At 33.8% G+C, this 12,500-nt stretch overlaps 1 protein-coding gene across 1 annotated transcript in view; it reads right to left on the bottom strand.

Annotated features, from left to right (window-relative positions):
• Positions 1–203: 203 nt before the first annotated feature.
• Positions 204–12,500, bottom strand: part of LOC137620685 (solute carrier family 49 member 4 homolog) — a 30,209-nt gene continuing 17,912 nt past the window's right edge. The window contains exons 2-11 of the mRNA XM_068351030.1: positions 11,150–11,497; positions 8,986–9,209; positions 7,071–7,315; positions 6,462–6,574; positions 3,330–3,458; positions 2,977–3,106; positions 2,706–2,814; positions 2,020–2,206; positions 1,537–1,719; positions 204–741 (exon numbers count right to left, since the gene is read on the bottom strand). Coding sequence (XP_068207131.1) covers positions 629–741; positions 1,537–1,719; positions 2,020–2,206; positions 2,706–2,814; positions 2,977–3,106; positions 3,330–3,458; positions 6,462–6,574; positions 7,071–7,315; positions 8,986–9,209; positions 11,150–11,165 — 1,449 coding nt within the window. The 5' untranslated portion in view covers positions 11,166–11,497 and the 3' untranslated portion in view covers positions 204–628. The remainder of the gene's footprint in view (positions 742–1,536; positions 1,720–2,019; positions 2,207–2,705; positions 2,815–2,976; positions 3,107–3,329; positions 3,459–6,461; positions 6,575–7,070; positions 7,316–8,985; positions 9,210–11,149; positions 11,498–12,500) is intronic.

Here is a 12,500-nt window from a genome sequence, read left to right as displayed (position 1 = left end):
ATAACTAGATATTCATCATGTTTTTTCTATTTATGAAAATATCATTTAAATGGTTCAGTTTAAGTTTATCCAAAAAGACAAATTTTGAACTGAATTCTCGACTTCTTCAGCAGATCTTTGGAAACGTGAGCATTAACAGTTCACAGAAAAATACAAATGTAAGAAAATAACGACATAAGAATGGAAAAATAAAAGATCAGTAATTGCAATTTGTATTTTATATATATTTTACGTTTAAATAGCCATTTTTATCCTTTTATCACTTGAAAAAAAATACGCCAACAGTTATGGGCTGCAACATGGCAAGAGTCTGTGTCTGGCGAGAAGGGCCAAGCAATCTATAACAACAACAACATTAATTCTAATGACTGCCATGGATTTATTAAGAACAATAAAGACCCAAATTATGACATTTCGCATATTTTTGCCGAATACCTGGCCCTACCTCCACCGACAAGTTCCTCAAGAAGTCTTAATTCATCACTTAAATCATCATTCACGCCTCTTCAGAACTATGATGCCATCGTGTTTCTATTATTTTATCAGTCATGTTAAGAGAGGAAACGTTGGAATATACCGGCTATATATTCTCCAATTAATTATCGATAGAATATTTCCTCCTTTCTAGTCAAGTATCAGACAAATCCAGCTTTGTTCTTATGTATCTGATCTTGGCAAGCGTGAGAGGGATGATGGAGTAGGAGGAGCAGATGGTCAGAACGATGGTCACCCAGTTGTAGCCTGGAAAAAACAACACATTTTGTTTATTTTGGCAGCATCATTTTCCCCTCCATCATCATCATTAATTCCTAGAGAGAGAGAGAGAGAGAGAGAGAGAGAGAGAGAGAGAGAGAGAGAGAGAGATAAAACATATGGCATGGCAGTCTCAACAAATTGAAAAAAACAAATTCACTTATACGAAAAAGGCCTGTTAAAACATAACAGGATACAAAATCCCTAAAAGACCACCGAATACTGGAAGTTTGGATACTGAACAACAGTTAGAAATACTTTTATAAATGAATAAGTTTCCCTGTAATATCTACAGCTGAATGCCTTAGATTCTTAGTGCTTACGAAAGTTCTAAGCACTGAGAGGATAGTGATCTCAAAATCAAAATGCATCGTTGCTTCAGTAATGTTCGATTCTTCCCATTTACCTTCGATGCTTATTGCAATTATGTTATCAATGTCTGGTAAAAGACGAGTAAAATATATTGGCAATATGAAATTTCAATATCAGATAAAGATCATACCGGGCTTTGAACAATGTTTACGTACTATATTTTATATAATTTGTAGGATATCAATTTGTTAAACCATTCATCGGCAAAAGGCAATGTGTAGGTCACATGACAAGACATATAAGGTAGTTCAAAGAACATCTAATTGCTAATTTACTTGTGTAGGAGTCAATCAACATAACTGAACAAGGGCCAACTAAAGTTAACGTGATTTCATCATCTACCTAGAAAAGCTTATTTATTACTAGTTTAAACTAAGTGAAAATAGTATAACATAAATCAAACTATCTTACCAATGCCGGGTACCAAGAAAACGGATAGAAACAAAGTGCTGATTAGATTATCAGCAGCAGTTAGAATGGCAGAGACGAGGATCTCGGGAACAGGATAAGCAATTTCCGCTGCTAATTCATAAAATAGCGGGATTGTCGTGTAGTTCAACGTCAAGCCTCCTACAACAGACACATACACTTGCCCTTGTGGAGAGAAAAAAAAACTCGTTAATTTGTGTATCATAAAGTGGTCTACTGGAATTTTTCCGCCATTTGTATTGTAATCCGAAATCCAAATTTTCATTTGTATTTAATACATGTATCAATATTTTTAAATAATCAAATGTGCAACAAATTCTACAATCACTATAAGCCTAAAAAAATGAAATCTTAATTTACTCTGGTTCTCGAAATCTTTAAATGAGCAAAGGAAAACAAACGAAGCATAAAGTTGAAGAATCATTTTAACATGAAAACACTTTCTTTAGTCTCGTTACTACTTACAAGTGCTTTTAGGGATTGTGCCATAAGAAAGCAAGAGGAACCAGAAGAAACACGCAGAGGAGAGGAACATGAGGAACACGAGGTTTGTTCTCATGTGTTCATGGAAACGATCCATGATCCGGCCGTAGACAACCGGAAAGAGGCTTGATGTCAGGACAGACGACAGACCAATCCACATGGCATGGTCCTGCAAAATCACAAACAATGCTCTAGAGTCTGAACAATTTAGGTTTTCTTCAAATCTTGTTTTCCCCGAAAGAGGGGCAGTCGCGCAGTTTGCTTGGTCAATCTACAATTTTTGAGATTCTTTAGATGTCCTATAAAAACAAATATTAAAAATTATTCAGTTAAAGGGGACCGAAGTTAAAATATCAAGACTTATGGAATTCTGAAAATTTAAAAATTAATTTAGGTAGATTCATTGTTGAAGTGTTGCAGTTATCATACCAAAATAGGCATCACATTGAAGTGATTGTTATTCGATTTTAAATTGGTGCAATCGTCATGTTGTTCTAGAGATCTTTGATGTACGGCTTACTTCACCATGAAAAGTTTACTTGACTCGATTAACCACAGTATATGAAGAGAAGGGAGACCAGCACTTAGTTGTATACATTATGAGGTAGTAAAATATAATTAAATGTTCCATTGCCTCAATCCCAAGGAATTTACATATAGATCCTGACCTGATGAAATCCCAAAGGCGCCAACGAGTAGTTAAGAACAGGAATCCAAGCAATTGGCGGACCCACGGAAATGCCGTAGGCTAATGAGATCAACAAAAAGTCCTTGTTCCTGTAAGAAAAAGTGCGTCATTTTAGAATGCTATAGGTTTTATGAATTAAGTCCGATAAGCACTAAATAAGCAAACCGGATAAATAAATCAGTAACAAGCATTGTCGTTCTTATGAATAGATGAACAATATTTTTTTTTTATTATTACAAAAGCAAACTCACTTGCAAAGTGATATGACGCCTGACTTCATATCAAGCCGGGTTATTGAGGACGTGATTGAAGGCGGCAACGGAGGTCTAGAGGGAAAGTAAATCAAAATGGCTGCAAGTAACACACCTGTTGCTCCAGCACCTGCAGTAAACACAAAACATCTGTCAAGTTGCGGGAACATGTCATCGAAATGAAGAAAAGTAAAGCACAACAAAATGCTTTATGTTTATTTACGGACACTCCAAATAAGATGCATTTAAGAATTAGATCCACGAATAGCAAGTTTATAGGAGCTGTAATTCATTTTTACTTCCCTTTCACGTAATCACATAGGGCAACTTAAGAGCCACCGAATAAGACCCACCTATGTACAGCAACGTCATAATTTGACCCCTGATTTCCTCCGGACTCACGCCATGGCCGGGTGTCTGCACCAGAAGTGGTTCCAAATAACTTCCGACTCCTCCCAGTTGACTGGAACCCATCATGACAGCTGAAGGAAAGGAAACGTTATAGAATATCACAAGTTCTTTATTCACTCGCTATCTATTGAACTTCCGAATTGAACTGATTTCGTAGAATCCCATGGAAACTAAGGGATGTACAGTCAACTTAAAAACAATTGCACCCACTGGGAAAGTAATGGCCAGTAAGTGTCAGATGATTATAGAATTTGACTGTATATGTGATGTAAGATTCCTCAATTCCTTGTATATTTAAGTGAGGGTAACATTCCTTCTTATCTGTGAAGGAAAACTATTATTTCAAGGAAATCTGAAAGCTTAATTAATGTAATAGCTAGAACACTTAGCTATGGTCAACGAAGTGTGGAGGATGTTATGTTTTCGCCCCTGTTTGTTTGTTTGCTTGTGAACAACTTCCTGACGACGATTTTAATCATATAGTAAAACTTTCATGGATTAATTATGTTGAGACGTGGAAGTGATTATATTTTGAAAATCATATGTCAAAAGTCAAGGTAGAGCAAAAGATTGTCAGAAATAAGTACTTTTCTAGGTATTCTCGCGTTTTTGCTCAATGCGCCAAAATAATTCCTTAGTAAACTTGACGTACTACCATTCTAAGTTCATTTGTATGTATTTTTTTTTTTTTACATTGTATATCTTTATTGAAGCAACAGTTTATTTACAGCATTTAATTTGCTGTAATTTTTTTCCATTCGTACACAGTAGCCTACCTTATTTTCCTAACGTATTATATGGGTTATGAATAACACAAAGCTGCTCTATCAATAGTCCGTTTAAAGTAGTTTTTATAAGAATAACAGCCTCAATCCACGTTGCAGAAAAAAAAAATGTCCCCTGTAACATGTAGTCTATAATAAGAAAGTAACCAAGAGGCACATAGTGACGTATATGTTAATTGTATTAGTTTGCATGAAATTGCTTACAAACAGAAACAAACTATCCAGTGATGTTTTTAAAGTAAATGATAATTAACACGTAATTTCAGATAATGTAAAGCAAGAGACAGTGTGTAATTAGTGATACTGGATCAGTCAAAACAATCTACAGTCGTTCTCCATCTCAAATTCTTTGGTACAAAGAAGTTTTGTACAGTTTTTTTTTTTTTTTTTTTTTTTTTTTTTTTTTTTTTTTTTTTTTTTTTTTTTTTTTCAGAGCTGAATTTTATGAAAAAAAAAGGTGAACAATATTTCAAATTGCTGTATCTAGTAAGCATAGCATTCTAGATTTTACCATGATTCATGCTATCTATTGAATGAGCTAAGAAAATGAAATAATCATTATCTATTGTCAAATTGCTACTCTCACCAAAGAATGTGAACCACGAATTAAAAATAGTAGTGAATCAACCACTCTTACAAAATGAATTAAAATACCAAACAAATATTTTTAAATGACGATGTCTTCGACAAAATGCACTTTTGATAATGAAGGATATTTTTTTTATTATTGTAAGAGAATAATTTCCTTAATGTGACAAAACCTAGGAAACTACCTTTGTAAAAAATAAAGTGTCTAAAACCATAACTAAGTGTTCTAGCTATTACATTAATTCAGTTTTCAGGTTTCCTTGAAATAATAGTTTTCCTTCAGAGATAAGAAGGAATGTTACCCTCATTTAAATAATACAAGGAATTGAGGAAACTTACATCACATATACAGTCAAAATCTATAATCAGCTGACACTTATTGGCCATTACTTTCCCAGTGGGTGCAATTGTTTCCATGGGATTCTACTCATTCTGTACAGTATCTCCTCGTTTGTGAAATATTTTCTGATAGCTATTAATTGATGCCACATCGAAAACTTCATATATAACAGCATACATTGGTGAATAAAAAGGATCGGATCTGTGTAGGTTGCCTTACCAATAGCAAGACACGGGCTTTTGCGTTTTTACGGGCTGCCCAGCGGCAAGAGCCCGTGTCTTACATAAGGTAAGGCAATCTACACACACACACACACACACACACACACACACACACACACACACAGTTGCCAGCCCGTAAAAATGAAAAGATAGTATTGTCATATTTACTGAAACGTCTAATATCAACTTAATAAAATATTATTGAATGATGCTCTTCTCGAACACTCGAACCCGAAAATAACATTGAGTTAGGGTAAAAGAGTTAACCATCACATATCAAAACAAACTATTTATTCATGGAAAATTGAAATGTTTAATTCGCCCACATCAGGTAATATCTATCATCATTAGTTCAAGTCTTTCAACATATGCATCACAAACTTTAAAAATAGTTGTCAGACGCGAACTGTGGATAGAATCATAACAGTACTAGAACTATGTAATGCAAACATGCTCATTAAAACACTTGATATCCACAAAAAATAAACGTCCAGGGTTTAAATTCAAGCATGTGCCATGTGGCCATTACCTTAAATTCTGCTGCTTTTTACCTTAGATTACCTTAAATCTTTTCCCAATTTCCTTGAATTTTAGGCTAGCTAAACAAATTACTAGGCAGGAGTTAATTATAATAGCCAGGCCTTCTCCATCATGAGGCTCAGTACTATACAGTATTCTAGAAGTTTTATTCCAGCTGTTACCAAGTTGTGGAATGATCTTCCTAATCGGGTAGTTGAATCAGTAAAACTCCTAAAGTTCAAAGTTGGAACAAATGTTTTTATGTTGACCAGGCTGACATGAGTCTTTTTATAGTTTATGTATGACATATCTGTTTTTGACATACCTGTTTTTGACGTTGTTACTGTTTTAGAATGATTTATTGTTAACTTATTCTCATCATTTATTTATTTCCTTATTTCCTTTTCTCACCGGGCTATTTTTCCATATTGGAGCCCTAGGGCTTATAGCATCTTGCTTTTCCAACAAGGGTTGTAGCTTGGCTAGTAATAATAATAATAATAATAATTGCCTTGAAACCATGAAAATTACCTCAAACTAAGGTAATTACCTTAAAAGTTTAAACTGTGGTCCAAATTCATCACTAATATGCAATTTCCACCCAAAAGTGAATACACTTACCAACGGCGGTCGTTCGCTCGTTTAAAGGAAACCATTCCGAAGCTATGAGTGAAGGTCCAGCTAAAATGATCGTGCTTGCCACGCCCACAAGCATAGAGCACAAGTCACTAAGCCTGTAGAGTAGATTGATATTAGTTTATACAATATATATATATATATATATATATATATATATATATATATATATATATATATATATATATAAAACGCCTATGTAAATGTATATACATAGTGTATATATACATACAGGTATATTATATATAAACATGTATACATATATGTATGTATCCGTTTACTAGTATGAATTTATATGCAATATATATGAATATGTATTTATTCAGGCAATATATATATATATATATATATATATATATATATATATATATATATATATATATATATGTGTGTGTGTGTGTGTGTGTGTGTGTGTGTGTATAATATATAACATTCATATTAACAATATATAGGAACTTCTCATGCAATTCTAAAGGGAATAATTAAATCCCTGTGAAGACTAAAATATGCTGAATTAAGGTAAAACACTAAGTACTTCTATACAGTTGGCTTCACCTTTTAGATACAAGAAAACAATAAACATAAATGACGCACACAGTAAACCAAGGTAATTTGGTGGTGATGCATCGTAGACTCGTCCCGAGGAAAAGTATTGCAGCCGCCACGATCACGACAGTTCTCAGTCCACAGCGCTGTATGGTCAAGCACATGGGGGCCACGAAGATGAGGAACATGATCGTGGTCCAGTTGACAGTCATGGCTACAGTGGAAGGTCCCCAACTGGGGAAAGCTGCTTCCACGCTCTCATTGATTGGACCAAATGTGTCCCATAGAACACACTGCAATAGATGAAGCTATGTAATTACTCAGGCTTAACATGCCATAGGGTTGGTTCATCTTGAAGTTATTTTATTTTGTAATCTCGTGTATGTAAATTATGCAAGATTTCTTACCAGTCAATAATTTACATGATTTTTTTTTTTTAAACAAAACAGATGTGGCTAGGATACATTGTGAGAAAATCATTAATCATTCAATTTTATATTTTGATCAATCACAATATATTTGTGATATGCATACTAATGAGTTTGACATGACAGTTGTTTTACAAACGGATGGCAAGAACATAATAAAGCAACTAAGGTGTTACTTTAAGAGTAAATGATTCGTTAAAAACAAATCGTTCAGAATTACATTATATTTCGTTCAAATTAACGTGACATTGATTATTAATATATCTTATGAGGTGGAATCACTGCGACTAACAATGAAAAAGGAGTCTATTTACACCCGTACTGCTATTTGTAAAAGTTGTTTGCTTTAATTAGAAATAACAATGCCTGCAAAAAAAGAAAAAAAAAACGCCCCGTACAATGTTATCTTATGGACTATCTGGCATCAATTCTGTGGTGAGGTGGTCGTATATCAACTTTGCTTTTGTAATCGATTTTAATTAGATTTATCAGCAACTTTCATAATAACTAGCATCATACGCTGGAGGCTAGACACACTATAAACTATATTCGCTTTCTTTGCCTCATCTATTTGAATTCTTAAAACTTCTCAACATGATTACTAGGGACACAAAATTTCTTTACTTCTGTTTATCCTTCATTATGAAGTAAAAGTCTAAAGAAAATGTTGGGCAGTAAGATGTAGGGATAGATTGATTGATGGATTTGAAGTTTTCTGGCATCCTGACGATGTAGAGTAGAGTAGAAGGATGTAAAGCTAGTGTAGCTAGGGACATTAACTACTTGAGGGCACCTATTCACGACTTTGATTATTACAGAACAAATAATTGCGTAAAAACTGCATCAGAAATTATACCATTTCAGTGCTGAAATTTGCTATGGCACTGCTCTTTTGTCTGTATATTTCGTTACAATACAGTTACTCTATAAATCTATTGTCATTTGAATTAACAGGTTCTTATTTCTAATTAACTTGTATTTTACACGTTGATTTTTCTTTAATGGTTTTGTCTGGGCCTGTATCACACGAAAGCGCACTTCGTCTTGCAGGACCTACGAGATTTATTTGTATACATTCTTTATTATTTAAGAGTATCATATGGCGTAATCAGCATAATAAAATGTATGATGTCATTGGGTTTCATGAATTAAGAAAAATCTACTTCTTAGAAGCCTTCATAGCATCAGTACTTCGATGGCTAATAGGAGCTAGTTAAATAATCTTTGGGCCGCAAAAAAAGCTGTAGAACCTACAGTAGAGGTATTTGGGCACTAAGAATGACGTTTTCAACTACACAGGAAAAAAAAATATTACTACCCACCATGAATTTTTGTGGGAACTCGTTGGGATTTCATAGATTTGACACGACAACGAAGGGAATCGAGATGTAACAATAAGCAGTTGTCAGATTGACTGGAATAATTTATTCTTTACCAACACCACCACATCAATGAAAATAAACCAAACATAAAAAAAATAAGCACTAACGAAAACTAAAAAATTAAAGTTTTCAGTCTGTGACATTAATACTTACATTTAACCAAGAAAGAACAGAAAACACCAACAGAATCCAAAATCTGGCCAGCGTCGTTTCTGTAACAACAGGGCTGCCGAGATTTCCATTTTGCTCGATGTCCCCATTGTTGTAGCCACATTGACTCTCCCTTTGCTTGTGACAGAGGTCCGAGGAGCGTCCTTCCTCTGTGGAGATGCTGCCATATCCATTTGGGATTTCTTCTCTCACGATGGGTATTCTCTCTGGATAAAAGACAACCAACAGTTAGGCCTACGTTCAGATATTATGGTGCCCTTTCCCATTTTGCTTTAGATTTCTATTTCATAAGTTATACATTATTTAAAAAGACGTTATACTTTTCCATATATTGATAGACTCATTTAAGTGATACAATTTTAAAGTATCAATGCTCAATAGTTACCTTTCGGTAGTAACCGAATAATAAGATAACAATTCTAGAGCTGTAAACGGGAATTTCACACGAGAAAAAATAATTTATAATTCCTTTAATATTAGTAAAAATAAATTATTCTTATAAAACATTATTTTTTTTACTTTGTATTTTCTTAGTAATAGATTAAGAAAATACAAAGGCTCTTCACCATTTTGTTGCAGATTGTGATGTCAGCGTTATATCTATAATTGAAATTACCTTTTTGAGCCAACCGTCTTCATTCCTCTAACAAAAATATATAAAATGGAAAAGAAATTCTCCTATATTACAGTAGGAACGCAATGGGTTTCTGTATCAACCCAAAGCAGTTTTCTCTTAGATAGCGAAGCATAATATCGAAGTAAGCTTTGAAGACATACTGTATTATTCAAGTCGTACTTAGTATATTTCCGATCTGCAGTTGGCTCTTTGTGAATTGTATTACGGTTGTACACAAAATCTCCTGAAAGAATTATAACGCCTTCTGGACACTACTTTATATAAGGCCATGTTAAATAGGAATATTTATTTTCCAAAGAATTTTTCAACAACTTTTTACTAGCAGAGTTTTAAACCCTTCTTTTTAGATAAATCGATAAAATTACACTTACATTTTAGTAAGGGATGACGATAGTTAACTGTGCTTGTTGGCTGAGTTCGACGAGTAAGAATCCGCTTGCCATATTTTGATCGAATGCGAAAATCATAGTGCAACAAAATATTAAGTCATGCTTTCATAATTTTGAATTAGACCCAAAATTCCGATGGCATAGTTTTATTCCAGAAGGTTGTGTTGTCATTTATCCGGTGTACAAACTTTAAAGATATAGCAATTTGTAAGAGGAGCCTATTTTCAAGTTACTCTAACATGAATTTTGAACAATGGTATTTTAAAAAGTTTGATCTAATTTGAATACCCAGTTAATACATGCTTGGTAATTTTTTTGTTTTTAGTAACGCTGATAACCGGTACTGTGTGAATAAAGTTGCAGCGTGTTAGCTTTAGGGGTATGTAAAATTGACAAAGCTTTATAAATGTACTGTACACCTAATCATGCGTTCTGTCTTTAAGAAAATATATGTCATGGTAAAAATACAGAATCAAACTTTTGAAACAATGTGAATAACATGATGTAGGCGACTCAATTTCAACTTTCAAAACCAAAGAAACACTTTTATACCAAAAATTGAATAATCTATAAAACCATCCAGATATGCAATGGCCAATGCCAAGCCTAAGCACAACCTGGTCCTATACCACAAAATACTTCATGCTTTCTGGGCTTAAAAACAAAAGGATACTTCGAGATTGTCCTCAAAGTTAATGATGTATATTAAACTTTAAAGTTTCCTTTATTCGTATATATTAAATATTGAAAAATTACTTTCGGCAATGGCCACTTCCCATGATTTTCCCCAGTATGTATTCTTGAAGGAAGTTTTACAGTACTTCACAATGTTTAGCATGTTTTATGAAATGAAGAGACCTATAATGAAAAAAATAATAATGGTAAAACAAGGTACAGCCAGTAAATACATTGTGATTCTTGTCGGTGCAGTTTGAAATGGATAAAGCACTTGCCTAACCCTACTGAAAACATATAAGCCTAACCTGACGGAAAACTACCGTCATAGAAATTACCTAATTAACTTTTCCACTTATCTCCGACTTAAAATAAACCTACAGTGCACAAAGAAAATGTGCCAACGTGGCTACTATCTAAGAGTTGACAGAAACCTAGTACTTACCGTCTTCGCTTGCCATAGTATGAGGCTCCTACACCTCTGCCTTCCCCTGAAGACCAAAACAAACTTCTGTAGTCTTTGACACAACGAACGAAGCGCTGCTCAGGTTAAATATCTCTATTGCTTTTTCATGAAGAAGAATCGTACGATACTCTTCTTAGCATGGGGATTTTCATACTTGTGGAGAATGTTTTTTCCTGGCTAGAAATATTCTGTAGGTCTTCTACCCTATTTGATATTCCTCGAATGATCCTTTTCTACTGAACTACGGAGCGAATTTACAACACAGTTTTTGTCTTTCGTGAGAGATTTTTAATTTTTTACTTCCGCTATCACGAGTAAGGAGCCAACCTGAAAATATAATGTTTCAACATTTAATTACAATCCTCCAATGCAAAAGGACTTAGAGTTAATATTTGTTGAATAAAGCAGTCTTTTATAACTATAATGGTAATTAAAGGGACGACAGAACTAAAATAGCGAGTCAAGACTGATAATATTAGGTAAGCCCAAGGTCCTTTAAATATAGGACCCTGGGTAAGCCATTATTTATTGTCTAGCCTGTAAATTTGGACATTGTATGTATCCATTTCTATTTTGGGGATTGGAGTTGGAGAACTAGAACAAAGCAAAATTATGAATAGATTTAGCAACATGCCCTGTTTTATATATCAAAGAGCATAAAAATAACTAGCAAGCAATAGTTTCCAAATAGATTTCTTGGGGGAGGACTTAATTAATACAAGACTCGAGTTCTGTAACCATCACTTTCGTGATATGAGCTAGGAAGCCAAGAACCCGGAAATGGTAATAACAATCCTTTCACAGTAGGAAAATGAAAAAGATTAATTTAGTAGACAAGTAACGGAATAAACGTGAAAAAAAATAGGAAAAATAATAAACACTTGTGCAAAAGTAACAGAGATAAAGGTATTAACTTCGTGAGTAGAACATAAAGTTCAAGCATTGCCACTGTGTCATGGTATTTTATGACCCGTCCTACACTTCGGATAAAACGTGCACAGTTTACTAAACTGATCAGAAATTTTCCATCCATTATGTGGTATGTATTAAAATAACTCGCATAAGGAAATTTATTTGTTTGCTATTTATATTTACTATTTACTTTTGGTATGGATTCGGGATTCTAAAGAACGTATCGCTGAATCAGTTCTAACGATGTAGAAGATACGCATTACCAGATGTGATATGAGAACAAATGTATGGTCATTTCATATGAAACTAGGAGATTTCATATTAAATGTATGGCCATTTCATATGAAACTAGGAGATTTCATATTAAATGTATGGTCATTTCATGTGAAACGATCAAGTTCTGTATTAAACGTATGGT

The sequence above is a fragment of the Palaemon carinicauda genome, chromosome 27, assembly GCF_036898095.1.
Source record: "Palaemon carinicauda isolate YSFRI2023 chromosome 27, ASM3689809v2, whole genome shotgun sequence".
In the NCBI taxonomy this organism is placed as follows: Eukaryota; Metazoa; Arthropoda; class Malacostraca; order Decapoda; family Palaemonidae; genus Palaemon; species Palaemon carinicauda.
The sequence above is the reverse complement of the archived record's forward strand: the minus strand, read 5'-3'. Positions and strand labels throughout refer to the sequence as shown.